This window comes from Choloepus didactylus, chromosome 9 (genome assembly GCF_015220235.1).
Source record: "Choloepus didactylus isolate mChoDid1 chromosome 9, mChoDid1.pri, whole genome shotgun sequence".
Taxonomy (NCBI): domain Eukaryota; kingdom Metazoa; phylum Chordata; class Mammalia; order Pilosa; family Megalonychidae; genus Choloepus; species Choloepus didactylus.
The window spans coordinates 65,609,803-65,632,378 of record NC_051315.1 but is presented as its reverse complement, the minus strand read 5'-3'; the positions used below and the strand labels follow the sequence as shown (position 1 = coordinate 65,632,378).

General features: G+C 55.6%; 3 protein-coding genes across 3 annotated transcripts; all 3 read right to left on the bottom strand.

Moving 5' to 3' along the window:
- Positions 1-252: 252 nt before the first annotated feature.
- HOXD10 (homeobox D10) lies at positions 253-2,771 on the bottom strand. The gene is made up of 2 exons (XM_037849445.1): positions 1,964-2,771; positions 253-585 (listed from the first exon to the last, which is right to left on the bottom strand). Exons 1-2 carry the CDS (start codon positions 2,706-2,708, stop codon positions 308-310), a joined length of 1,023 nt encoding a protein of 340 aa, XP_037705373.1. The 5' UTR covers positions 2,709-2,771; the 3' UTR covers positions 253-307.
- A 7,492-nt stretch (positions 2,772-10,263) lies between these two features.
- On the bottom strand, positions 10,264-12,330 carry HOXD11 (homeobox D11). Its single transcript, XM_037849444.1, has 2 exons — positions 11,441-12,330; positions 10,264-10,687 (listed from the first exon to the last, which is right to left on the bottom strand). Exons 1-2 carry the CDS (start codon positions 12,228-12,230, stop codon positions 10,452-10,454), a joined length of 1,026 nt encoding a protein of 341 aa, XP_037705372.1. The 5' UTR covers positions 12,231-12,330; the 3' UTR covers positions 10,264-10,451.
- Positions 12,331-18,899: 6,569 nt separating this feature from the next.
- On the bottom strand, positions 18,900-19,861 carry HOXD12 (homeobox D12). Its single transcript, XM_037850475.1, has 2 exons — positions 19,285-19,861; positions 18,900-19,138 (listed from the first exon to the last, which is right to left on the bottom strand). The coding sequence occupies exons 1-2, from the start codon at positions 19,859-19,861 to the stop codon at positions 18,900-18,902; spliced, it is 816 nt and encodes a 271-aa protein (XP_037706403.1).
- Between the last annotated feature and the right edge of the window lie 2,715 nt (positions 19,862-22,576).

The window sequence follows — 22,576 nt, the reverse complement described above, 5'->3', positions numbered from 1 at the left end:
TGGATAGTCTACAGTTCCAATAAGTTAAGACCCAAATGAAAATGCGCAGTAATAGTTACCCTGCATTACGATGAAAAAATAATAAATTACACGTGCTATTTTTTAATATATATATATACTCATAGGGATTACAGATCACTTGCAGCACGAACAGAATGACCCCAAAGTCACATTCTAGCAGGAAAACAAAACAAAACAAAAAAAAAACAAAGAGCAATGAAGGTTTTTTCCGCCTTCCCAGTCCTCCAGCACTCGGCCCCAGAACGGGTGACCCCTCTCAGATCCCGGCCTCCGCCAGGCCTCGAACCTAAGAGAAGGTGAGGTTGGCGGTCAGTTCTCGGATCCGGTTTTCTCGGCTCATCTTCTTCAGTTTCATTCGGCGGTTTTGAAACCAAATCTTGACCTGCCTGTCGGTGAGGTTAACGCTCTTACTGATCTCTAGGCGGCGCTCGCGGGTGAGGTACATATTGAACAAGAACTCTTTTTCTAATTCCAGCGTTTGGTGCTTAGTATAAGGGCACCTCTTCTTTCTGCCACTCTTTGCAGTGAGCCAATTGCTGGTTGGAGTATCAGACTTGATTTCCTCTAACAAAATTAAAAGGAGAAGAAGAAAATAAAATCAAGAATTTTTTTCTTTCAGTTTGTTCAAATGTACCCTTGGCCATGACCCCGCTGGCATCCAGGCCGCTTTGGTAAATGCTGGTATTAAACATTATGTACACAAAGTGGGCCCTGGAACGGACTTGTAAGTGATGCCAGATTAGAGCTGGATGCCCAAAGTGATACATATTCGTTCTCTCCCTCTCTCCCACTCTCTCCCTCTCTAACTTTCTGACTTGCACAAAGCATTTGTACAATAGTAAGTAAACTTTTCAGGATCCAACCAGCAACACTAACTGGTCAGATCATAAGAGGGCCAGAGTGGAAGAAGCCACATCGTGGACAAGCCTGCCAACCCCACTGCAGCCTCAGGTCCCCCAGTTTGCTGCTTCTTCCCCACCTCTCCTCAGCACACGGGGTGCCCCAAAGCCAAGTTTATAGGTGCCCATTCTCCTTCAAAAGATATCTGAGGAAGGAAAGCTAGCACACCTTCTCTGCCCTGCCTGGGCATTTTCACATTCCCCAAGATTTCCTGCATTCTCATGCTTTCTCAACCTCACACAAAAGCACTGCCCCAGGAAGGTAGCCCCAACTGTGGCCCGCCTCTGGGCATTGGGGAAGAGACTCAGGAGCAGGGCTCTTTCTCAAAAAGCCAGAGCCCCCAGCTCTTTGCCCCAGCCCAGCCCTAAGGCTGGCCCTGTGAGGTGGGCAATGCGGGTCCCATTCCCCCTCCACCTTTTCCCCCTTTGCAGAGGAATTGTAATGCGTGCTGCACTTTCCCCAGCCAGACAAAGCCAAGGTTACCTAGCCCCACAAAGGCAGGGAGCACTGTTCTCCCGCCCAAGCGACAACTTGCCCCAGCCATCTCGCTCCTCTCACCGCCCCCGCCACCCCGCGCTAAGGTCGCAGGACGCGGGGTGCACACATTTGAACACGAACACGGTGGCTTGGACCGCTGTAAAATCATCACTGGACGCAAGGCAAAGCCGGGACTGCAAATCTGAGCGGGAGAAAGGAGGCTCTGGGGCTGTTTACGAGCCGCAAGTCTCCTTTGCGCTCTTTTGTTGCGTTTCAGGTCTAGCTCAGGAAAAAAACGATAAAACCCTGCAAGCCCTTCCCCTGCCCAGGCGCCATCAGCGTGGGGCCAGGACAGGCGGGGAGAGCCAGGGCAGCGCAGCGGGGGAGAAGCGGAGACCATCTCAGGGCAGGGATCACCCCTCTAAAAGCCCGGACGAACAGCACCTGCCCAGTCGGGCGCTCGCCTCGGCTTCCCGGGGCTCGGCGCTGGGCACCCGGACGCTCCCTTTCCGCTCGGTTCCCGGGCTGCGCGCCCCGCGGGGGTGGCAACTTTGCTCATACCGACCTTTGCTTTCCTTCTCTTGCACTTCGGGGCTGGACACGGAGACCTCAGCCAGGCAGCTCCTCTCCTCCGGCAGGCCGCCCTTGGCCTCGGGGCTCTCCACCTGGGAGACTTTGGCGGGCTCCTGGCCGCTCGCGGGTTCGTTCATCTTCTTTTCCATCTGCAGCTGGGCGGCCGAGAGCTGCGGCTTGGCCGCGCCGCGAGGGTTGAGCTGCAGCATGACAGTGGAGCTGCCTTCGGGGCTGTTATTGTACTCTTGGGTTTTCCCGGTGGCGTAGGTCTGACTCAGTCTAAAATATCCAGGGACAGGAACCTCGGGGTTCTCAACGGGACAGGACTCGGGGACCAGCCTCTGGTACGAAGGGACCTCAGCAGAAATGAGTTTGTTGCGCTTATCGGAATACATGCAGCAATTAGATTCTTCCTTAATGTTGGTGGTGAAGGAGCAAGTGGGGACTTGCTGTGTAACAGGTTGCTCTATTCGACAAGATCTGTTCGGGTCTGTCCAACTGTCTACTTGAGGTATATAAGGATGCACATTCATACCCATATTTTGGTGGTTCACCTCTCTTTTGGCCAGAGACGGGAGCAGTCCACAGGTTTGCATTCCATAGGTCCCCATGTCTGCGCTAGGTGGTGGCATGTACATGCTGGCGCTGCTCGAATAAAAACTGTCACTCCTGCAGGCACTGATCAAGGAATCTACTAAAAAAGTATTAGCAGCAGGAGAGCTGTTGGGAAAGGACATTTTGGGGAGGAATTTGAAGAAGAGAGATTGTGTCCTTTGTAGGCTGACATCTCTAGGAAAACATTCCCCGTGTAATTGTGGATGCCTCTGCCGACCACATGACAACCAAGCCAATGAGATTTGAAAATGGCCTTGAGCCGCAGCCTCCTCGCGGGTCACGTGCTCTCGAGCCCGGCCGGCCGGCCGCGTAAGCACGGACAACAGCGACATCTACTACGCGCCCGCGATAGTGCGCGCTGGAGACAGCCGGCCCAGCGCTCTTCGCCGCCGCCGCCCGCCCGCCTCCCCGGGGCTCGCTCGGCCGGCCTGCCCCACTCGCGTCCCCCGCCCCGGCCCCCCGGCCTAACCAGCAGAAGGAAAGGTTCGGCCGCAGGGGCCTCCGGGAGGACAAGCGCGGGGAGGGAAGCCGGAGAGCAGCGGAGCCAGCACACAGAAGCATTTCCCGCACACACTCAGGCAGAGCGCTCACGGAAGGGCCAGGGCCGGGGCCGGGGTGAGGGGTAGGGGCGCGGGCTGGTTCATTTAGGACCGGGCAGCCACGGATGGTGTGTCTGATTCCCCAGGCACTGAGACATCCCACCCCAGAGGTCCAAAGGTGGTGGTGGTGGGGGGGGGGGGACACGCAACAACAACAAAAATGCGCAAAGACGCGGCTAAGGTATCCCGAGGAGCGGAGGGGAGAAGGACAGCAAGGGCCAGGAGGCCACGCAGCCGGTCGGCCCCGGAGTCCCGAGGACGGGACCGGACCCGGCGCTGCTCTCTCACTAGGCCCTCCTGGCCCACTCTCGACCCCTCTGAGCTCCGACGGGCTGCCCGAGCCCTCGGCTCTCTGAGGAACCACATCCCGACCTCTACGGGCCAGGCCGCCGGAGCCTTCAGCCCGAAGACAATCCTGCGCCAGCAGTTCGCTCTCTGCCAAAGCGTCCCCCGGGCTCCGAGTGGGAGAACGAAACCGAGGTTTCCTTCCTGTTACACCCTGATACCAGAAGGCAGAGAGGAAGGGAGGGAGAGAGGATGAAAAGAAATTTTCAAAGGAAAGGGGAAAAACTCGCCCTCAGACTCCAGAAGTTTTCGGGAACTGGCTGGGCCAGGCAGGAGAGAGAGGGATGCAAAGGTGTCAATCGGTTCTTCTGCAAAGAAAAATGTTTTCCTTTTATGGATTTTGTAAAAGCATTGGTTTTTGACAAGTGTAAGGTACAAAAGGTTGTGGAATTTATTAATACATATTAAGAAGAATCAGAGCGATCAATAAAATTCTCATCTACATTCTTGGGCTACTTGGTAATTTTCTTGCTTCTGAAGGTTTTTAAAGAGTTATACCCGCTGTTGCCACACACGGGAAGATATTTTATTAACAAATCAATCGAGACTTTGTACAGGATAAGATTAATAGTTAAGATTTAGCATAATGGCGTTCGCTTTATGAATTATTGAAAATTATACTATTGATTTTTCCCCTTCACTACTAACCAACAAGGTCAATTTTTGTTTTAACACAAATCGTCAAATATTAAAAGCCATACTTTTGTCAGAAGTTGAGTTTTATAGTTAAGGGCGATTCCTAAAATTATTTGACAGAGTTCTGCTTGGGTAGGAGAGGAGGGGGTAGAAAAAAAAGGAAGTGGGAGAATCGTAGTTCTCTGTTTTCTTTGGTGAGGGAAAGTTCTATAAAGAGGATCTGGCCTGGGATTGTGGTCGAGCTCATTAAGGAACAACCACCACCACCTCCATGGAAACTCAGAGGTTTATGAGAAACTTCAACAACTTCCTCTCTCCTTCTCTGGTTGCAGGCTAGTGAGCCGCCCCGGCGGAAGCCCCGGCCTCGGGGCAGCAGCGGGGAGCTTTAACCTTGATTTACAAAGATTTGCCCTAGGCAAGGGGTCGGCCAGGGCTCTGGAGACGTTCTTTGGACTCCCAGGTCCCATTCTAGGCAACTGAGAGGGGTAAAGGGCCCCAGAAACTCTGACCGTGAACCAGTTCTCTCTGTCCAGGAAGGGCATCCTTGTTCTCCTCTCCCCACACTCGCCCAAGCAGGGGCTGGCCTTGGATTTCAGGCCCAGAGACTGAACTTGTGGGCAAATCGGGTTTTCGCCTCAGCAGAACATTTCTTTGAGGCCCGATGGTCATTAACGCGTCTCAGCGTTCTGGGGGTACTGAGTAGCCCAGCCGGCTCCTACACAAAAACCTTTTCCGACAAACCCTTTGTTCCCCCTCCCCAAAAAGAATCTCCCCTGGCCTGGTGGAAGCAGGCGCTGAACACTATTTTCGGCCAGTTTGCCTGTCTCCTCGCAGTGCCTTCATCTAAACAATAACCCCTTTTAAAAAACTCCGCGGTGGCAATGAGACAGACCTTTTAAACCTTTACGCAGCTGTTCAAATACAACATCATTGTCAGGTTAAAAGCCTGGGGCCTCTAACTGCTCAGGCTGAGGGATGCTGGCGTAGTCCGTGGTTTAAACATTACCTTTCTCTAGGGGTGGCTGTTTCTAAAGCTGGGGGTGGGTGGGTGAGGGCGGTAGGGAAAAAAAAAAACATCCAATTTTCGACTCTGGTCTGCTAAGCTCCTGTCCAAAGCTGAAATCCAGTGACCAGCACCTCAGAAATCTCTTTCTCCAGCGCGAGATCATAAGCCGGGCCATGGGTAAGCGTGCCCAGGGCTGGACAAAGTGCCCGCTGCACGCGCTCGCGGCAGGCGCCAGCACGCCAGCCTGGCGCTCCAGCGCTATCGCCCCTTTGCATCTCAACCAGGCGGGCTGCCCGGAACACGGTTACCCAATTCTCCCTATCCCACGCGCGCGGCAAGGATGTTCAATCTAATCGGGAATTTTATGCCCATCAAATGCCCTTTCATAATCTTTATTTATATGTGAAGAAAACGTCTGGGATAAAAATAACCGATCCTTCGTGGAGCTGGCAGGATCTGTCTCCGGAATTTGGGAGTCTTTAGGTGTCAGCTCCCAGAGGCCACCAAGCTCAAAGTCACCCCTATGTTGGATTTGGTTTAATATGGGTCATCTACACTCACAGAAAAAAAAAAGTATGTTTTCGAATCCGTTCTCAAAAAATTCTTATTTAAAAAATTGTCATCCCCCAGTTTTTGCCTTCAATCCTTGAAGGCCTTGAGGCCAAAGTCTGCCAAATTTTCAGAAAGATTTTTTCATAAAAAATCAAGCAAAATAGAAATAATAAAAGAAAATGATCCGGGCGGGGAGGATGGATTTGCCTAAGACCCTAAGGCTGAGATGAAGCAAACAATGAAAAGACAGTGACTTTAGAGGCCAGCCTTTATTTTGCTTCTGAGTATTTAATATAGCTACTGTTTTCGATCATCTTTAGATCAGTTGAAGCAGTTACCATTAATAATAAATCAATATTGCAGCATAAAGGAGATGAACACCCATATTTGCACCACCACGCCATTCTCCCTGGCACAGTTCTTTCCAGGGAAAAATTAAAAGGGTCGCTTTAGTTAGAAATTAGCATTTGCAATCAAGAAGTGGCTTGTGTGTACACTCTCCTGTCTCTGGAAATAGGAGCGGCAGCCAAGGGCCTCAGCAGACCCCGGGGGCTCCCAGGATCACCCTAAATTAGGGCCCTGAGCCAGGCTTCATGTCTGGAGCATTCTTTGGGGACAGCGGGGGCGGAGAACAAATTAAAAGCGGCCTCCCCAGGGCGCCCCTTGGGTTGCATCATGTACCTCCCCGCCAGGGTGAAGAGAAACCCAGAGGGCAAATGGGAAGGCTGGTGAAGCCACCAACGCTGTGAGGGGTCTAAGGAGATGTGCAAAAGGGCCAACGGCCCAGGAGCCTCTTTCTCTTACAGACACTAGAGACTCCAATTTTGCGCATTTCTCGTTTACTTCACGATCTAAGACCTAGGCGCCTCAGTATCAGTGGTCACCCTCCCTGAGCCCTGCAAGATCTAAACGGTAGAGAGGACAGAATCTGCGACTCCCGGAGGCCTTGGTGCGATCCCCTAGCCCTCCTCAGGCCCATCCTGGGCGCAGCCGGGAATTGCTGACCGGTGGAGCAGCCATGGTTCGCAGAAGGTTGCCGGCCAAGGCCAAGGGACCCTACACAACCAGATGCTCCGCCGCTGGGGCCCCCTAAAGAGAAACAACGACATTTGAAGGGGGCTCTCATCCCATGAAGACTGAAACCCCCGTTTGGCCCGGGAAAGGTCAATTTACAATAGCTAAGCCAGACCCGCGATCTGACAGGCGGGAGCCGGGGGTGCCGGCGAGGAATACACGCGCTTCTCGCCGGCGCCTTGCCAGGGGGCTCACGGCGCCCCGGCCCTCGCGCAAGCCGGTGCCAGCTCCCGGGCACTGATGGGCGGGCGGGTCCAGGGCCTTTGGCCTAGCTCCTGAGGCGCGGGAGACAGAGACAGCGGAGCCCACGAGGCTGGGGCTAATTCCGAAGGGCTGCCGGCGCTTTCACAGCGAACTTCGGGGAAGAAGAGGCAGACACCATTGCATAGAGCGGCCCACGCCCTGAAGCCCCTTTCCCTCCCTCTTGTACCGCGGGCAGGGACACAGGCCTTCCCCAATGTCAGGAGACTTGCTGGGGTGCACGCGGCGAGAAAACTGCTCCCGAATGCCGGTGCCAAAATCAAACTGGCTGCCGGGCAACTTGGAAGGATGACCTGGCTTTTGTCAAAGGCAAAGCCCGTTTGCTTCAAATCCGTTCTGGGATCTGCAATGCCTTGGAATAGAAATGTTTCTCGAGGCAGCCTGCAGATTCCCGAAGCCGCAGCAACCCACCCTGGCCTGGGAGTCCCAAACCATAGTCCTGTCGGCGCCTCGGGATCGTCAGGGATAGCGCCGCGCGCTGCCAGGCACCGCCAGGGGTTCCCTTGCCTAGAATGCCCCCCCTCAGTCCCCGATGCGTCTTGTTTTTCCGGAACCATACTCAGCTAAGTTGCCGGCGCCCTGATCTATCTTAAACAAAAGCCATCTAATCATCCTAAGCCAGGAGAAAGCAAACAGGGCAAACACGGCTCTGGGGGTGTGGAGGTGGGGTGTCCTACCTCTCATCGCTCTGGAGAATCAAACCAACGAGTAAACCGATTTTTTCCCTAATTTAATTAACTCGCAGTGGCCATGGCCTGTTTCATAATGCACATATTTCTCTTTAAAAATCTCACTTCCACACCACCAGGTTATGCCAAGATATTATTTTTGCAAGAGCTTTATCTGTAAGCAGACAACGATTAAGTGATCGTTGGTTCAGGAATCTAATTCCTCCCTTTTCTCCGTCTTTATACAACTTCCCATATTTCATGGCTGCTTAGAACAAACAAACTGCAAACAAACACCTTAGCAGCCGCCTATTTCTAAACGGCTGAGATTGCCTATTTGAAAACAGTATTGAAAAGACAAGGTACAGTGGCCTCTCGGCCAAACGTCGCTTTGGAACGTGAGCGCGCCCCCGTGTGGCTCTCCAGGGCCCTGCAACCGGGAAATGATAGCTCAGGCTTCTGCTTGCCTACAGAAGTGTATACACAAGCTCGCTACATTTAGACGCAATTAAAAAAAAAAATGGAGAAAGAAAGAAATGAACCAGTTTTAAGATCCTGGTACGATCATATTAGTAGGGCAATGACATTTTAACGGACGCCCAGAATTCCAAACAAAGAAATCCCCTTCTGAACGAAATTATTGAATTGTAGGCTCTGTTCCTATTTCATGTTTTACCAAAGGTTGAGAGATGCTTAATATATACGTGTGTGTGTGTGTGTGTGTGTGTGTATTTCTTTTGTCCCATATCATAGAAAGTGCAATAATTTATTTGACAGGGTGACAATTTGCTTTAAAATATAAAGAAGGTGTAAGTCTGCTCATAACTTCCTCTTTCAAATGCCTGCCTTAAAAACTGTGGTTCTTCAGTAGAGCAAAGGGGACCACATATAAGCTACTTCCCCAAACACCCCCAGCATTTCCTAGCTGTATTGAAAGCATCACTGGAAGGCATTTTAATCACCAGTATTTTTAAAAGAAGTCAATTACTATTGAATTACACAAATGTTTGAAGGGAAATTAAGGTTATTGATCTTGAAATTAGGAATTTGCTTAGATTTATGGTGAGCCCTCCCCCATATGATTCTGTGTGGTTATAAATGTGTGGGGGAGTCTGGGTGTGTGTAAGCATGTGTGTTTGAGACTGGGTGGTGGTTGAAAATCACAGAAGAACCTTAAGGCACCTAATTATTCAGAAAGGTTAAAGGTGATGACCTTGACATTTTGGAAGTTCAAAGGCATACACTTATGCACTTATGTTTTTCCTTCTCAAAAAAAGACTTGGCAATTTAAAAAGTTTCTGCATGTAGAAATGCAAGCTTCCCCCTTGGAAGATGCACGGGGTACTCTGAATCTTATGGATTTATTTTTTGACTTTGGGTTTATGAGAACTTAAGAGTCATAAGATCCATTTTACTCTTTTCAGAGAAAGAGAAGCTTTTCTCACTCCTCCAGTTTATTGCACATTGCGGAAATCTCTTTTGGGCCCACCAGAAGGTGTATAATATAACCCAATTAAGCTGTTTAGAACTTTGGCTTTTATGGTGTTGTCTAGACAGTTCAAGGTTTTGTAAACAGCCTGACCTGGCCCTGCAACATAAAGTGCAGTGCCGTCCTCACTACATTCTTTAACTTCAAGTGATAAAGGTGGTGAGAAGCCCCTGCCCTTATTCCAGGGAGGGGCTTACCTTCCCTGCTCCAGGCCGGCTGTGACACCAGCAAGGACCTTAATTCCTCTTCACCCCCGATAACTTCCTATTGGCGACCCCCCCCCTTTTTAATGGAAGGTTCTAATTTTGGTTTTCTTTCTTTCTCTCTCTCTCTCTTTCTTTCTTTCTTACTTTTTCTTTCTTTCTTTCTTTGGGATCCTGACTCCTTGACACCTTTTAGGAGTGAATTTGGATTTTCTAATCGTTTTTTTTTTTTAATGGTTTTTATCCTTTCAGAAATTCCAAATTCACTAGACTGGGGGAGGCAATTGCTTCTTAGGTTCCTGCAGCCTGGAGAAGACAGCACCAGCAGGACTGAGCCACATCATTAATTCGGAAATTCGTCGCTAAAGTGATTTTAAAAGGCAGTGTAGCCCAGATTGGGGGAGGGGGGACAATCTTTATTTTAACGATATTAATTTTCGTTTGCATGGGGGAGGAGGATTCTGGTCACTAAAATAACCTAATGGGGCACTAAACTTCTTCAAAGGGGAAAATTCATACAGTGCATTGAAGCTGTAACCTCCATTTTACTAGAAACTGTTTATTCGCACACACAAAGACAGTGGCTCATGCCGTGATATGACAGACCAAAGGTACATTTCCCGGAGTTTAAATAATCTGCGTTCACCGAGGGGGATGGTTGGGGTCTCTAAGCTCAGCACAAAACACCGCGCCTTCTAGCCTCGCGGGCTAACTCCCTACAAATCCCGCCGCGTCCCCAGGAGGACTCGGAGGGGGGAGGGGGAACAACAGCACATTGGCGGTAAAATTTGTAAAGCGACGTTTGCATTTACCATTTTCCCCTCATTAGGATCCACTCGGCCAAGTCCCCGGCCTCGTCCGCAGGCTGCAGTGGTCGCTGGGAGGTCCTGAGTTGACCGTGGGAAGGAATCGTGGAGTTCCACAGAGAAGAGGTGTCATTAAACCCAAGGACATTGGTCCTGCGGAGGGCAGGCTGGTAGGGAGGAGAGTGGGCGAGTGGTGGTCGGGGGACGGGGATGTGTCCTGGAGCTCTCAAAATAAGGGGTTTCCAGTGAAATACTGCAGACGGTCTCTGTTCAGTTTCTTTTCTTTCATCCTGCGATTCTGGAACCAGATTTTGACTTGCCGGTCAGTGAGGTTGAGCATCCGAGAGAGTTGGAGTCTTTTCTCTTTGTTTATGTACACGTTAAAGAAAAACTCGCGTTCCAGTTCGCGGATCTGGTACTTGGTGTAGGGACAGCGCTTTTTCCGGGACCGCTGAGGGGCCACTGCAATGCAAAGAGACCAGAGGGATGAGAGAGGCCACTTGCCTGCCAACCCCCGCCCGCCCGGGCCACCGCGGGAGGACCAGGCCCCAGCCCGTTGGGGTCGTCCCCTGCCGCCGCTGAAAGGCCCTCCCTGCCTGCGTCGTGGGGGATGATATATGGGCGGGCAGAGGAGAGAGTGCGAGCGTGGACGTATGTTCACGCCCGGACACACACACACACACACACACACACACACACACAGAGCAAGGCTGGTACCAAAGTGGGGAAGGGAGAGCGAGGCAGACTTGGAGCTGGAACTCAGAGGGAGAGAGACACGAGCGCCCGCCGGGGCATCTGCTCGATTCCAGCGGCGCGCGTCAGCCCGAGGCTTGGATAAAGTCCAGTTCAAGGATCAAACTTCCCCACTCCCCTCCCTTAAAAGCAGGAGGGTTGGGTGTCCGCTCTCACAAACTGGCTGGAAATCAATCCTCCCTCCCTTCATAGACTCTACCCCACCCCACCCCCAAACTGGGGGGGAAAAAAAAACTCTCTGCAGCGATTAATGTCCTCTTCGAAGTCTACCTTAAGCCCACCTAAATTGGTTTCCTATCGTAAACACGCTTTACAACGGCCCGGGAAATCTTATAGGATGTATAAACCCCTTCGAACGCTTATAAAGGGGCACATAAAACGGCGCAAGCAGAGGGAGGCCCCCGCCGCCAACCACCCCCCCCCCCCGCCCCGAGCCCCGTCCTGCCCGCGCGCGGTGCCTACCTGCGCTGCCGCTCTTCTCGGCTCCCGCCTCCCCCGGGGTGCCCTCGCCGTCGCTGCTGCCGCCCTCCGCTGCCCTCTTGGGCTCTGAGCCGGGGGTTGCCTTGGCGCAGGGGCTGCCCCCGCCCCCGCCAGTCCCCGCCTTGGGGTCGCCCTTGTCGGCGGCGCCCTCGGGCTGCGGCGGCGCGGGCGGCGGCGGAGGCTGCGGCCCGGCGAATGGGGGCCCAGGCGCCGCCTCGTAGAACTGGTCGAAGCCCTGCGGCAAGATGCCGTTGCGGCCCACGGCGCTGTAGAAGTTGGAGGCGGGGCCCGCGGGGCCGTGCGGCGGCCCGGGCGCGGCGCACACTGGCTCCGGCGCCTTGAAGAGCACGTCCGGCCGGCGGCTAGCGGGAGGGAGCAGCTCGCGCTGCATGGCCGCCTCCTCGGCTGCCGCCGCCGCCGCCGCCGCTGCCGCCGCCGCCGCCGCGTAGTAGGGAGCGTAGCCCCCAGCGCCGCCGCCGCCGCCGCCGCCCCCTCCGGGGCCGCCACCGCCGCCGCCGCCCCCTGCGCCGCCGCCACCGCCGCCGCGGTAGGGCCACTTGGCGCGCTCCAGGCCGTAGTCGCGGAAGGCCACTTCGCGCACGGGCTGGACGTGCGGCGCCAGGTTGGACGAGTAAGGGAAAGTCATCTGGCAGGACGACGGTTGCGACAAGAACGACGGCTTGCTGGCGAAGTCCGACGGGGCCACATAGTAGGCGCAGCCGGGCAGGTACATGCTGGCTGCGCTCGGGCCGCACTCGTCAAAGTCGTTCATGGCTCCGCGCCGTGCGCGCCGGCAAGCCCCCGGCCTCTCCCCGCGCCGCCAACCTGAGCCATCGATTGCACAAGAGGCTTGGGCCAGGATCAACTAAGCAAAAATCCCCACCGGGGGCTGACGTGCAATTCATCTTGATTGATTCTGGTGGTAATTATGTCACGTGACGCCATGGAAAGAAATGTCCTTATATCTATATCAGCGCTCGCCAACACGCCCCGCGACGGCTCCTGGCGCCCAGACGCGCCCGCGCTGGGGGCGGACCGCCTTCCCTCTCCCGCCAGCTCACCCTGCGCGCCTCCTGACCAGGCTGAGCCGCAGGCCGGTCACCTGCACGTCTCCGGCGGCTGCCACCGCTGGGTGTATCTGCCACCGCCCTGCCGGGCCACCCGCCCTCCCGCGCTGCTTTAAGTACGCGGACTGAGGCCGGCGGGGAGGAGGAGGGAGGGGGAGGAGGGGGGAGGAAAAGGGAAGGGAAAGAAGCGGCGAGCGGAGGGGGGAGCCCCGACCCGGGTTGCAGGGGAATAGGTGTGAGGGTGTGAGGTTCCCACCCCCCACCCTTCCTGCAGCCGCTCCCTCCCCCACGACTCTGCCACCCTCTGTGGCTCGCTGGCCTGGAGCTTGTTGCTTCTTGTTCAAGGGGCGTAATTGCGCAGCTCTCCAGGGCGCGGGGAGCCCTGATTTACATAATTCTTGGCCTGGCGCCTTCACCGCGGAGGAACTTGGCTCTCTCTGCTTTTGACACCACCACCACCACCACCACCCCCGCCCAGGCGCAAGTGTCTTACTGGAAAACCCCATGCCAAACCTTTCCTGCCAAACCACTTCCCGTCGCTCACCTCGACAAGGGCCTTTGCCCACCCGACCCTTTCACCCTCTCTCCTCTTCTTTGGTTTCCTTACTCTCTCTCTCTGTCCTCTCCTGTCTCCTTCCTCCCTCTCCAATTTTCTCCCTTCTCTTTCTCCTCTTCTCTAAGTCTCACCTCTCTCCTTTTCTTTTTCCCTCTTCCTTCCTCTCCCCTACTTTCTTCTCCTCTTTTTCTCTGTCTTTATCTCCTTATCCTCTCCTCTTCTCCCTTAAGCTGTGTGTCACTGTCTCTTTCTCTCTCTGTGTGTCTGCTCTCTGCTTTCGCCCAACGCTGAACTGAGGAGGGAGCTCAGCCAGCTGAGACCCGGTGGCCGGCCGGAGATCTCAGCCTTGGAAGCTGAGGGTGTGGGGAAGGGTTCTGGTTAACAAAAGGATCTGGAGTCCTGCTCTGAGGATGCCCGACCCTCGGCTCGCCCCCCACAAGGGACCAACAACCGACGCCTCTGCCAGTTCACTCCTTCTTCCCGGTCTGGCCTGGGACCAGGCCGCCTGACACCCAGCCCCTGCCCTGCCTCGGAGCCCGGCCAAGGTCGGCGTGTCCAAGCCTGGTCTCCCCAAGGCTCCTCCAGAGCCCTTGGGCCGGCACCCGCACTGCAGCCCCCGGGGAGGTCCGTTCGCTCTCGGGGGGGCTCTCGGCATCGCCTGCCTCCCCGCTCGAGTCCCTCTGCGTCACCCGGCCCAGAAGCGGACTCTTCGGTCACCTCCATCCACTTGCCCCAAGTCCTCACTCTCCTAGGCGTCTGCTGCGTCCCGCTTTCCCAGCCCAGGGGTCCAGGCGAGGCCTGGGCTCCCGCCTCGGGGAGAGCGGGCGCTTTTCAACAGTAAAATCAGTCTCTTCGAAAGTAGCTGCCCAAACTCAAATCCCAGAACGCAGGACAATAGGCTGCCCCTCTCTCCAGAGTTCCTCTGCCCAGGCAGTCGCAGCACTGGGGCCTTGGCAATAGCCCCATGCCCGGGGCAGTCGGCGTTGGCTGTGCGGCGGGCTGCCTTCCCCGCCAACCGCCGCAGAGCCCGAGCCGTGCGCTCTGCCCACCGTGCAGACCGAAAGAGAAAAGACGGGTGGTAGGGTCTAATTTCTATTTTCAGGCCGACTCCCTTTCCCTTCCCCTCTCTCCTCCCTTCTTTCTCCCTCCCTCTCTCCGTCCTCCGCCCCTCCCCCCTCTGCTTCCCTCCCCTCACGCGGCGCAAACAGGTCGGTGGGGACTGGAGGGCACCAAACCTCCCCCTACCCAGAACTGCTCGTCCTGGTCTATCCCCTCCCCGCAGTTGGCACCCCCTCCCAGATTCCAGCCTGCACCTTCTCCTCAGGCTAGACCCCCGGCACACTCATCTGCCTCCTCATCTCCATCCCTGGCCCAAGCCTCTCTCTTTAGGGCTCGTGGTCGACACCCCTGAATCTCTCTTCTAAAATGGCTCCCCGGACGCTGCACGCTGGCCCTACGGCTGCTCAGGACCCAGGGCAATAGCGGCAGGGCCCCCAGACCCCGTCCCTCTGCGTCTGGGAGTGCGCAAAATTCCCCCGCACCTTCTCTCTGCTCGCCGCACAGGGTGGGGCGCAAGCAGTCCGCCGCCCCCAAGTGGAGCCCGCTGACCACCGAAGAAGGAAATGGGGAGAACAAACCATTCAAGTTCAACGACATGGCGACGGCTGCTCCGGCGGGAGCCGCGCTTTGGCGGGGGAGGGTGCGCCATCTGCAGCGCCGTGCGGGTGCAGGGGGGAAGGGGGCGGCGGGCTCCTCTCCTCGCGTTTGCGTGGACCCCCGCCCCCACCCCACAAGCCCAGGCTTTCGTTCAGGGCCCAGCCCGCTTCGTCCTTAAGCCCCAGCCTCCTCCTTGGTCCTTGCCCTGAACCCCAGGGAAAACCGCAGCCTCCCAACCCGCGCGTCCCAGTCGAGAACCTACCGTGAAGACCCCAGCGCTGTGGCCTTGTCATCCGCCTGCACGGCCCCACCCGAAGCTCAGAGAACGCACCAGGGCCCTCGGAGCGCAGCCAGTAGCTTGGCGAGCGGTAGCTTTCAGCTCCGCGCCACGACGCGATGCGGTATTTTTGAACCACCCAAGATAAGACACTAACTTGACCTTAACTTTGTCAGGGCGCCCCTGGTATCTGGAGAACGTGAACAGACACTGTCTGGCAGCTCTCGTAAAAGCTGACTGGGGAAGGGATTCTGAGTCATTTCATTTATTGCCACTACAGTTCTGCAAGAAAGCTTTTCTTCCCTGCCAAACTTTAATTATTTATGCTCTTTTAGGAAATGAAAGAAGAGAAACGAGGGAAAAACATCCAGTCCCAGTCCCTTCCCTGCAGAGTCCTCGGGACCCGCTCCTCAAGTCAAGCGACTGGAGAACAAAAATGTGGGAAGATCACCTTTGTGCAAGGACGGTCAGACAGGCGCCGTGCCCTCCCTCCCCCACTGAAGGGGGTGGATGCCTCTGGGACAGACCGGGTGGAGACGTACCCCCGCCCCCACGCAGACATGAATATTTACAACGGTTCTGGATTTCTCCTCTGCCCGCCAGCCTCCCGGAAGCCTCCCCAGCCCGCCTCCCCAGGGGAGAGCCCCCAGGCCTTAAAAGTGAACCCCGGTCCGCGCTGTGAGCTCGCAACCGACTTAGTGCCAGGCAAGGCCGTTTTTCTCTCTTCCTAATACCTTCTCCTTGACCAAGAGGACCGCGTGGACTCCGGCATTTCGGAGGACGCGTTTGCCTTTGTGTGACGGAATGTTGAGCACTCAGATTTCAGCATCATTTCTCTCCGGCGTTTGTTTCTTACGAATTTCGCCGCGATTTCGAATCCCAGCCGGGTTCTTGGCTAGGGAGTGAGAGAGGACACCGTCGTCTTTGTATTTGTGCAGATCGGTAGAGGGGAAAGATTTGACAAACACTCCTGAACCCCCAACCGACAGACAAGCGTTTGCACCTAGAATAATTTAATTCTCTTTGGGGAGTGGTCTCCGTGACTATTCCTTCCCCATACACACCCCAGGCTAACGGGAAATGGTGTGATTTAATGGCATATTTTGAAAAGAAAAGGCCTCTGCCTGTTGTCTTAGGGCCTAGGCCTAAGTCCGGTTTCCTTGTCCTTTTCCCAGTTCTCGGCACCCGAGGTCTGAGTGCGGCCTTCGCCTTTGTCCAGTTGTTTTCCAGGAGGCAGACCTCCGAACGCAGACCCAGAGACCCGACGCCGGGTGCCCGGCTTCTCTTCGCCGTGCCAGGTGGGGAAAGATTTCTGTGGATAGGCCTCTGTAGCCTCTTTTTCTTTCTCTTTCCTTCTTTCTTTCTTTCTTTCTTTCTCCCCCCTCTCCTTTCTTTCAAACTCCATTTTGTGTGTGTATGTGTATAGATATATGTATATTTTTTAAAGGAGGGTTTAAATATATTTTAAAATATGCATCAAGTTCATTTCAGGGAAGGGAAATTGTAACGTTGAGCACTCGGTATTAGAGAGTTAGCAGTTTTGCTAATTCTCTCTCTTGCTAATAGCCAGCAATTCACCAGCTGCCTCTTCCGAGTGAGCTGGTGTTGCAAGAGGACCGTGAGTACCTCACAGGCTCATGTCTTTCTGGGCCTGAGCTAAAGGCTCTGCAGCCTTACTAGGTTAGAGGCCACATTTCCCAAGGAGCAATCTGGTGGACACCCAGCTGCAGTGCCAGGATTGGGGATTTCTGTAGGACACAGCCTGTTCCAAAGAAGCCCAATCAAAACTTGGGAAAGATGTTTTTGTATTGAAGTCTGAGGAATCTCAAATTGTGGCAGCCTGCCTGATACCAGCGAGCTTAGAAGTTTGTGAATTTAGGCAAGGCACCAAAGCCATGGCCTACAGCAAGCCCAGGGTCCTCTCAATGTGTGAGCATACTCACATCTGCCCATTGCCCCCCCCCCAAATGTTTCATACTCATTTTGTTCATAGGCCTTTATACACAGTTCCCTGCATGCCTTGGAAGCCATTTTCTCATTTAATGAACAGTCAACACCCACCATGAAACAACAACTGGGAAAGGCAAACGAATTTGGTGGCCTGAGAAACACTGGGAGGGAACCAGAGGTGGTTTGAAAAATCAACATCAGCCCCCTATTGCTTGCTGGGCACTGGATATTTATTTCCACTCAAAGATCTCCAAGTGTCCAATATATACAAGCTATTATTATTATTATTTTATGAAATCAAAACACAACAAAACTTGCATGATGGCTTCCAGATAGCAGAGAAAATGCAATCAGTTTAAACAGTCAACTGAGGTCTGTCGGGCTGAGGCTCAGGTTTCCTTGTGAAGTGCCCATTCCAGGAGACCCTGGACATCCACTGCAAAAGAAATAATTGGACTTTGGGAAGGAATCCCCAATTTCTGGGCTGTTGTACATCTTGCTAGGAGTTGGGGGCACTGCTTCTCAAAAGGGGAGAGAGAAGATCCTGGGATGGAGACAGGACTGTTGGAGATTTGGGTTCACTGAAGTTAAAGATGGATACTCAAGCACACCCAGAACAAACCCTGCTGGGTATTCAGGAACTCCAGCCTCCACAGGGCAAGCCTAGCAGGCCCTGGGCTACTGCTGAAGCAGGCCAGATATTGCCTTAGAAAGGGCATGGTGCCTGGGCCTCTGGTGGAGTTGACAGGTGGTACAGAGGGTGAAGAGGGGTCTTCTGGTCCTCTCTGCTTGGTTAAGAGCAGCAACAACAGGCTGAGAAACTGAGCACCCTCCTTTCATGCCCCTGACTGGTGGAGGAGCTTCTGTCTCTCTTTCCTGGCTGCTGCCCATTAAGGTAATTCAAAATAGAAATACATGTGGACGCCTTTCCCTACCGTGCAGCGAAAGCCATATTTACAGTGGGAGCAGAGGATCCCCCCTCCCCTTCCTCCCTTCCCTCTCCTCTTCTTCTTCCATATCTTTCCCTATGAAAAGGAGCCTCAAAACAGACCAGCAGCTCCCCTCACCAGAACTCAGCACAGCAGGCTGGGGATCCAGTTACAGGGTGCAGGGACTCAGCCTAGGCATGTATGAAGAGGTGTTAGAAGTAGGAGAATTTGCCAGTCCTGTCTAGAGGTTGCAGTTTGTCCTGGACTCCCAGCCTACCCAGTCCTATTCCCAGGAAGAAGTCTCTGGCCCAGCTGGAGCGGCTAGCCCAGCCCGCATTCCGAGGTGTCTCCGAGTTCGTCAGGCCACCCCGCCCCTCTTTCCCGCTTTTCTCCCGAAGTCTGAAGGTCTAGGGCGGCCTTTGTCCTCCCAAACCGGCCGAGGCAGACGGGAGGGGTGGGGATGCGCCCTTTCCTTCCTCACTCGAGATCCCGACTTTGCCTCAGGGGTTGCGGCAGCGGAGAATCCCAAACGTGTCCGCAGCTCTTTCCGCTCTGCTCCGAGACCTTTCTGAATTCGTTTCCACTCTACGCTCTGGCTAGATGTCTACTAAATGCGGAAAGGGCTAGAAAGAAGGGGGAAAGGAAGACTAACCAGGTGGAAGCAGAAAAATCCATGTACAAGGTAGCAGCGAGATTGAGCGCTGGGTGCAAGTGTCCCAGCCAAGAGGCAGAACAGGTGACACGAGAACTCCACGCAGAAGACTCAAGGCCAAGGTTACGCTGCAACTCTTGCACGCCCTCACCCGCCGCTCAGAGAGAGGGGAAAGAGCGGAGGCCGGACTAGCCTTGTCTCGAAATCTCCTAGTGGCTTCCGGGACTGGAAACTGAGTGTGAGGGTACCCAGAATCAGCTGAGAAAGGGCCCAAGGGAAAACCCCAGCTCCCCAGTCCATGGCCTGGCCAAAAAGGCTAGGCCAGGCCGGGCCGGGCCGCGGCCTCTGACGCGGCTAGTAGAGAGCCAGAGCTTGCTCACGCAGTACCACGCGCTTCTTTTTCATGCGCCGATTCTGGAACCAGATTTTGACCTGCTGGTCGCTGAGGTTCAGCCTGTTGGACAACTCCTTGCGCTTCTGCCGGTTGATAAATTCGTTCAGGAGGAATTCGTTCTCCAGCTCGGCAATCTGCTGCTTCGTGTAGGGTTTCCGCTTCTTGCGGGCCCTCCCCGGGGCCGCCCCCCACGACAGGCCTGCAACATAGCCCCAACCCGAGTCAGCCTTGCCCGCTCCCTGCCGCCTGCCCGCCCCTGGCTACTTCCTCTCCCGACACGCTCTCCCCTGTACCCCACCTCCCATCCCGGCCCAAACCGGCCTGGGGAGCGTGGCCACCGTTTACCGTCGGGCAGCGAAGGTCTCAGGCAAGAAGCGACGCCGGCCGCCTGCACTGTCATGTTCAAGTTGAGCGGGGTCTTGGCGTCGTCCTTGAAGCCGGCTGCTGTGCAAGGGCCCCCCTCAAGCAGGGCCGCGGAGCCCTGCGCCGCACGGCCCACACCCATGTAGTCGTACTTGGCGGCTTTGAGGGCAGCGGCGGAGGGGGCCAGGCTAGACTCGGAGGCGTAGGATGGCCGCATACGGCCGCGCTCCTCCGGCCCAGCAGCTGCATCGGGCGTGTAGAACTTGACCTGCTCTTCGGGCCCATCCTTGGCGCCCGGGGGTTGCAGGCCAAGAGGCCCAGAACCCGCCAGATAAGGCTGCGAGAAGCCGCTGAAGGCGGTGGCACCCGCGGGATGCGCGGGCGCGCACGAGGCGGGCGCGGCGGCCCAGGGTAACGCGCCGCGCGGGTACGAAATGGGGGGAAGGGCAGCCAACTGGCCTCCATTCGGCCGCAGGTTGGAGAGGTAGAAAGAGTCGGGCGACTGCAGATTCAGAAGCGAGCCCACATAGCCCGCTCTGTAGAGACTGCGCTCACACATCTCCAACAAAGGGCTTCGGCTGCGCTTGCAGCAGTATTTAGTTACAACAGGGAATAAGAGGACAGGCTCAGACGATTGGACGAAACTTTGCCTGCAGGTTCTTCAAAGCCGGTCATTTCAGCACCGCCTACATCCCCCGACCTGCTTTTCCCCCCCTTCAGGGTATTATGATAACACCAGCAATATTCGATGGCGAACGGCAGGGCTGCCGGGCAGAGTCCGGGCATGTTGAGCGAAGGCGACTCCTCTGGGAGTTTTCGGGTACGGCTTCAAGAGATGGGAGCATTGGTTAGAGGGCGCTTTTGCTCAGCGTCCCTTGGGACTCTTCGTGGTCTTGATTGGCTTTTGGCTCCGCACTCCAGCCCGCCACTTGGGCCCGGCTTGCTTCTCCCGCTGTAAGTTGCAGCTGAGGCCTTTCCAGCAAAGTGCGCCTTTTTGCTTGCCAGGCGCCCAGCTCGGCCTCTAGCCATGAGCAATGCAACTCCTGCCCCCCTTTCCCTATAGAAGTGCAAGTACAGGGTCAGAGATTTGCTGAAGGCGAAGAAAGTCTTCACAAATTCTGCTAAAGTTTTGCACCCAGGAAGGAGGCTTAACTCTCACTCCAGGTGCCAAGTCCCCATGGCCAGGGCTTCTGCTCCTAGGGAAATCTCCATCCAGGTCCACGAGGGATGTCGGCCTGAGGACCAGGCACCTCGATTGGCCAATCGTGGCCAAATGCTATGTTTCTTATATCGCCAGGAGTAACCTTGGTGACAACATCCTGCAAACCAGATCCCAAGGTGTTCAGCCACCCATGGCTGGCAATGCAGGACGGCCTCCCCGACCGGTGCGGAAGGGCAGAAGAGCCAGAGCCACCGAGCCGGGGAACAGGCGGGCACATCGAGGCCGCCCACTAGCCGCCCTTCTTGGCTCAGCGCCTGCAGGGACACGGGCTGCTGGCAGGTTTGCAGGTCCCGCGAACAGGGAGGCGGGTAGGACAGCCCTCCCCGCCCCCCAACCCCGTCAGCAACCGCCGCCAGCAGTGTGAACAGCTCCCGCCACTGGCCCTCCTGTCTAGTCTGGCGGAAAGGCCCGGGTCCTCCCTTCCCGCCTCTGGTCCCAAGACCCCCAGCGACCCCGTGGCGGACGCCCAACTCAGCTTGCAGCTGGCCCTGCGGCCCCTGAGCCAAGCTGGAATTGGTTAGAGCCGCCAGCTCCAGCACGGAGACCACACAGGCGCCGCCGGAGGGCAAGGCTGACCACCGCGCTGCGACTTTATTGTGTGAGTTATGGCGACCAATTGGGCGACTCTGGGGAACGCAATGAGCCTCTTCCTCCTGCTCTAGGGTGGGGGTGGGGTGGAGTGGGGTGGTGTGGGCAAATCAGGGGCTCCACAGTGCTCCCACCAGAGTTTCTTTAGAAGCTCAGGCTTAGACTGGATCCCTCTCCCAATCCTTTCAGGAGGGTGTAGGCACGAACTTCAACTCCAATTCCCAGGGAGTTAGGGGACCCAGGTCTCGGGGCCCTAGCTCGCATTTTGGGGAGACCGCTCTGTTTCTGAGGCGCCCCGGGATATGTCCCCACCCGGCTTCAGGGATATGTCCCTACCCGGCTGCAGTGTCTGCTCCTCTCGGCTCAGGGCACAAAGATTCCCCAGTGTTTCCAAGCTCAGGGGTGTTTCCTCCGGACCCTTGGACAGCTGCAAGGCAGCGAGTTGCCTCTCGGGACTAAAGACAGAAAAGAACTAAGTGAGAAAAAGAAAAGACTGGAAGAGCTTAGACTCCCTCCGACGCACTTTGACACATAATAGAACCCAGCCGCCCCACCTCATCTCCTGGGTTTATGACTTTCTAGGTCCTCCAGGCAAGGTCGGATGAGTGGAGCTCAGGGCGTGGGGGAGGGGGGAGGGCAGGGGACATGGGACTTGGCCGGTGAGCGAGGGAATGGGAAAAGAGGCTTTGGTCGCGGAGCTAAACTGCGAGCTCAGCCAATGCCGCCGACCGCCCAGGAGATGGCGAGCGTGCTCCATGCCTGGAGAGGTGCGGCCGCGCGGTCAAGATCAACAGTGAAGGGCGGCGCGACCGGCCAGGGGTCACCAGCGCCGCGCGGTTATGGCCCGCTGCCAGACTCGGCCGAGTCACTCGGAGAGCTGGAGATCCGGACGGCAAGGTTGACCGGGACAGCAGAGCTGGAGGGACCCGGCAAGCTGCCGGACGCAGGCAAGCGTCACGGCCGCGCTTTTGTCTGTCCGCGCGTGCTGAATCCAACGCCACCTTCGCTTCCTGTACTAAGCTTAGATGCGCGGGCCTCGGTTCCCCACCGGCGGCGCTCGAACCCTGCCAGGTTTCTTAGAAGGAAAGGCCTCTCTCCGAGCTCTCTCCGCCTCCCGGGCTCACCGTGGCCCTCCCCTCCAGCCCCACCGCCACCTACCAGCTCCTCTACGTTCTCCGCAATATGGAATACAAAAGGAACGCGACATAAATAGCAAAGTCTTTATCTGTTATTCAGCCATTTAGCCGTCTGGAGTGCATTTGAGCGCAGTTTTAATCTCCAGCAAACCTATTTCTCTTAACGGAAGGAAACTGACAAGCAAACTACAGATGAAAGGAAAAAAGCGGAGGCAATCCCGGCTTACCCAGGATGGGAAAGCTGAGAAATGGACCTGGGAAATGGAGTATGGCCCTGAAATCTGGAATTAAAAAGAGAGAGAGGAGAGAGAGAGAGAGCGCGCGATGG

Bases quoted from the DNA above. Each gene is read 5' to 3' on its own strand.
- HOXD10 (XM_037849445.1), bottom strand. From the start codon at position 2,708: ATGTCCTTTCCCAACAGCTCTCCTGCTGCTAATACTTTTTTAGTAGAT. The intron at 586-1,963 runs GTCGGTATGAGC...TAATTTTGTTAG, and splicing joins GCAAGAGAAGGAAAGCAAAG to AGGAAATCAAGTCTGATACT.
- HOXD12 (XM_037850475.1), bottom strand. From the start codon at position 19,861: ATGTGTGAGCGCAGTCTCTACAGAGCGGGCTATGTGGGCTCGCTTCTG. The intron at 19,139-19,284 runs GTAAACGGTGGC...GCTATGTTGCAG, and splicing joins GAGACCTTCGCTGCCCGACG to GCCTGTCGTGGGGGGCGGCC.
- HOXD11 (XM_037849444.1), bottom strand. From the start codon at position 12,230: ATGAACGACTTTGACGAGTGCGGCCCGAGCGCAGCCAGCATGTACCTG. The intron at 10,688-11,440 runs GTAGGCACCGCG...TTTGCATTGCAG, and splicing joins CGAGAAGAGCGGCAGCGCAG to TGGCCCCTCAGCGGTCCCGG.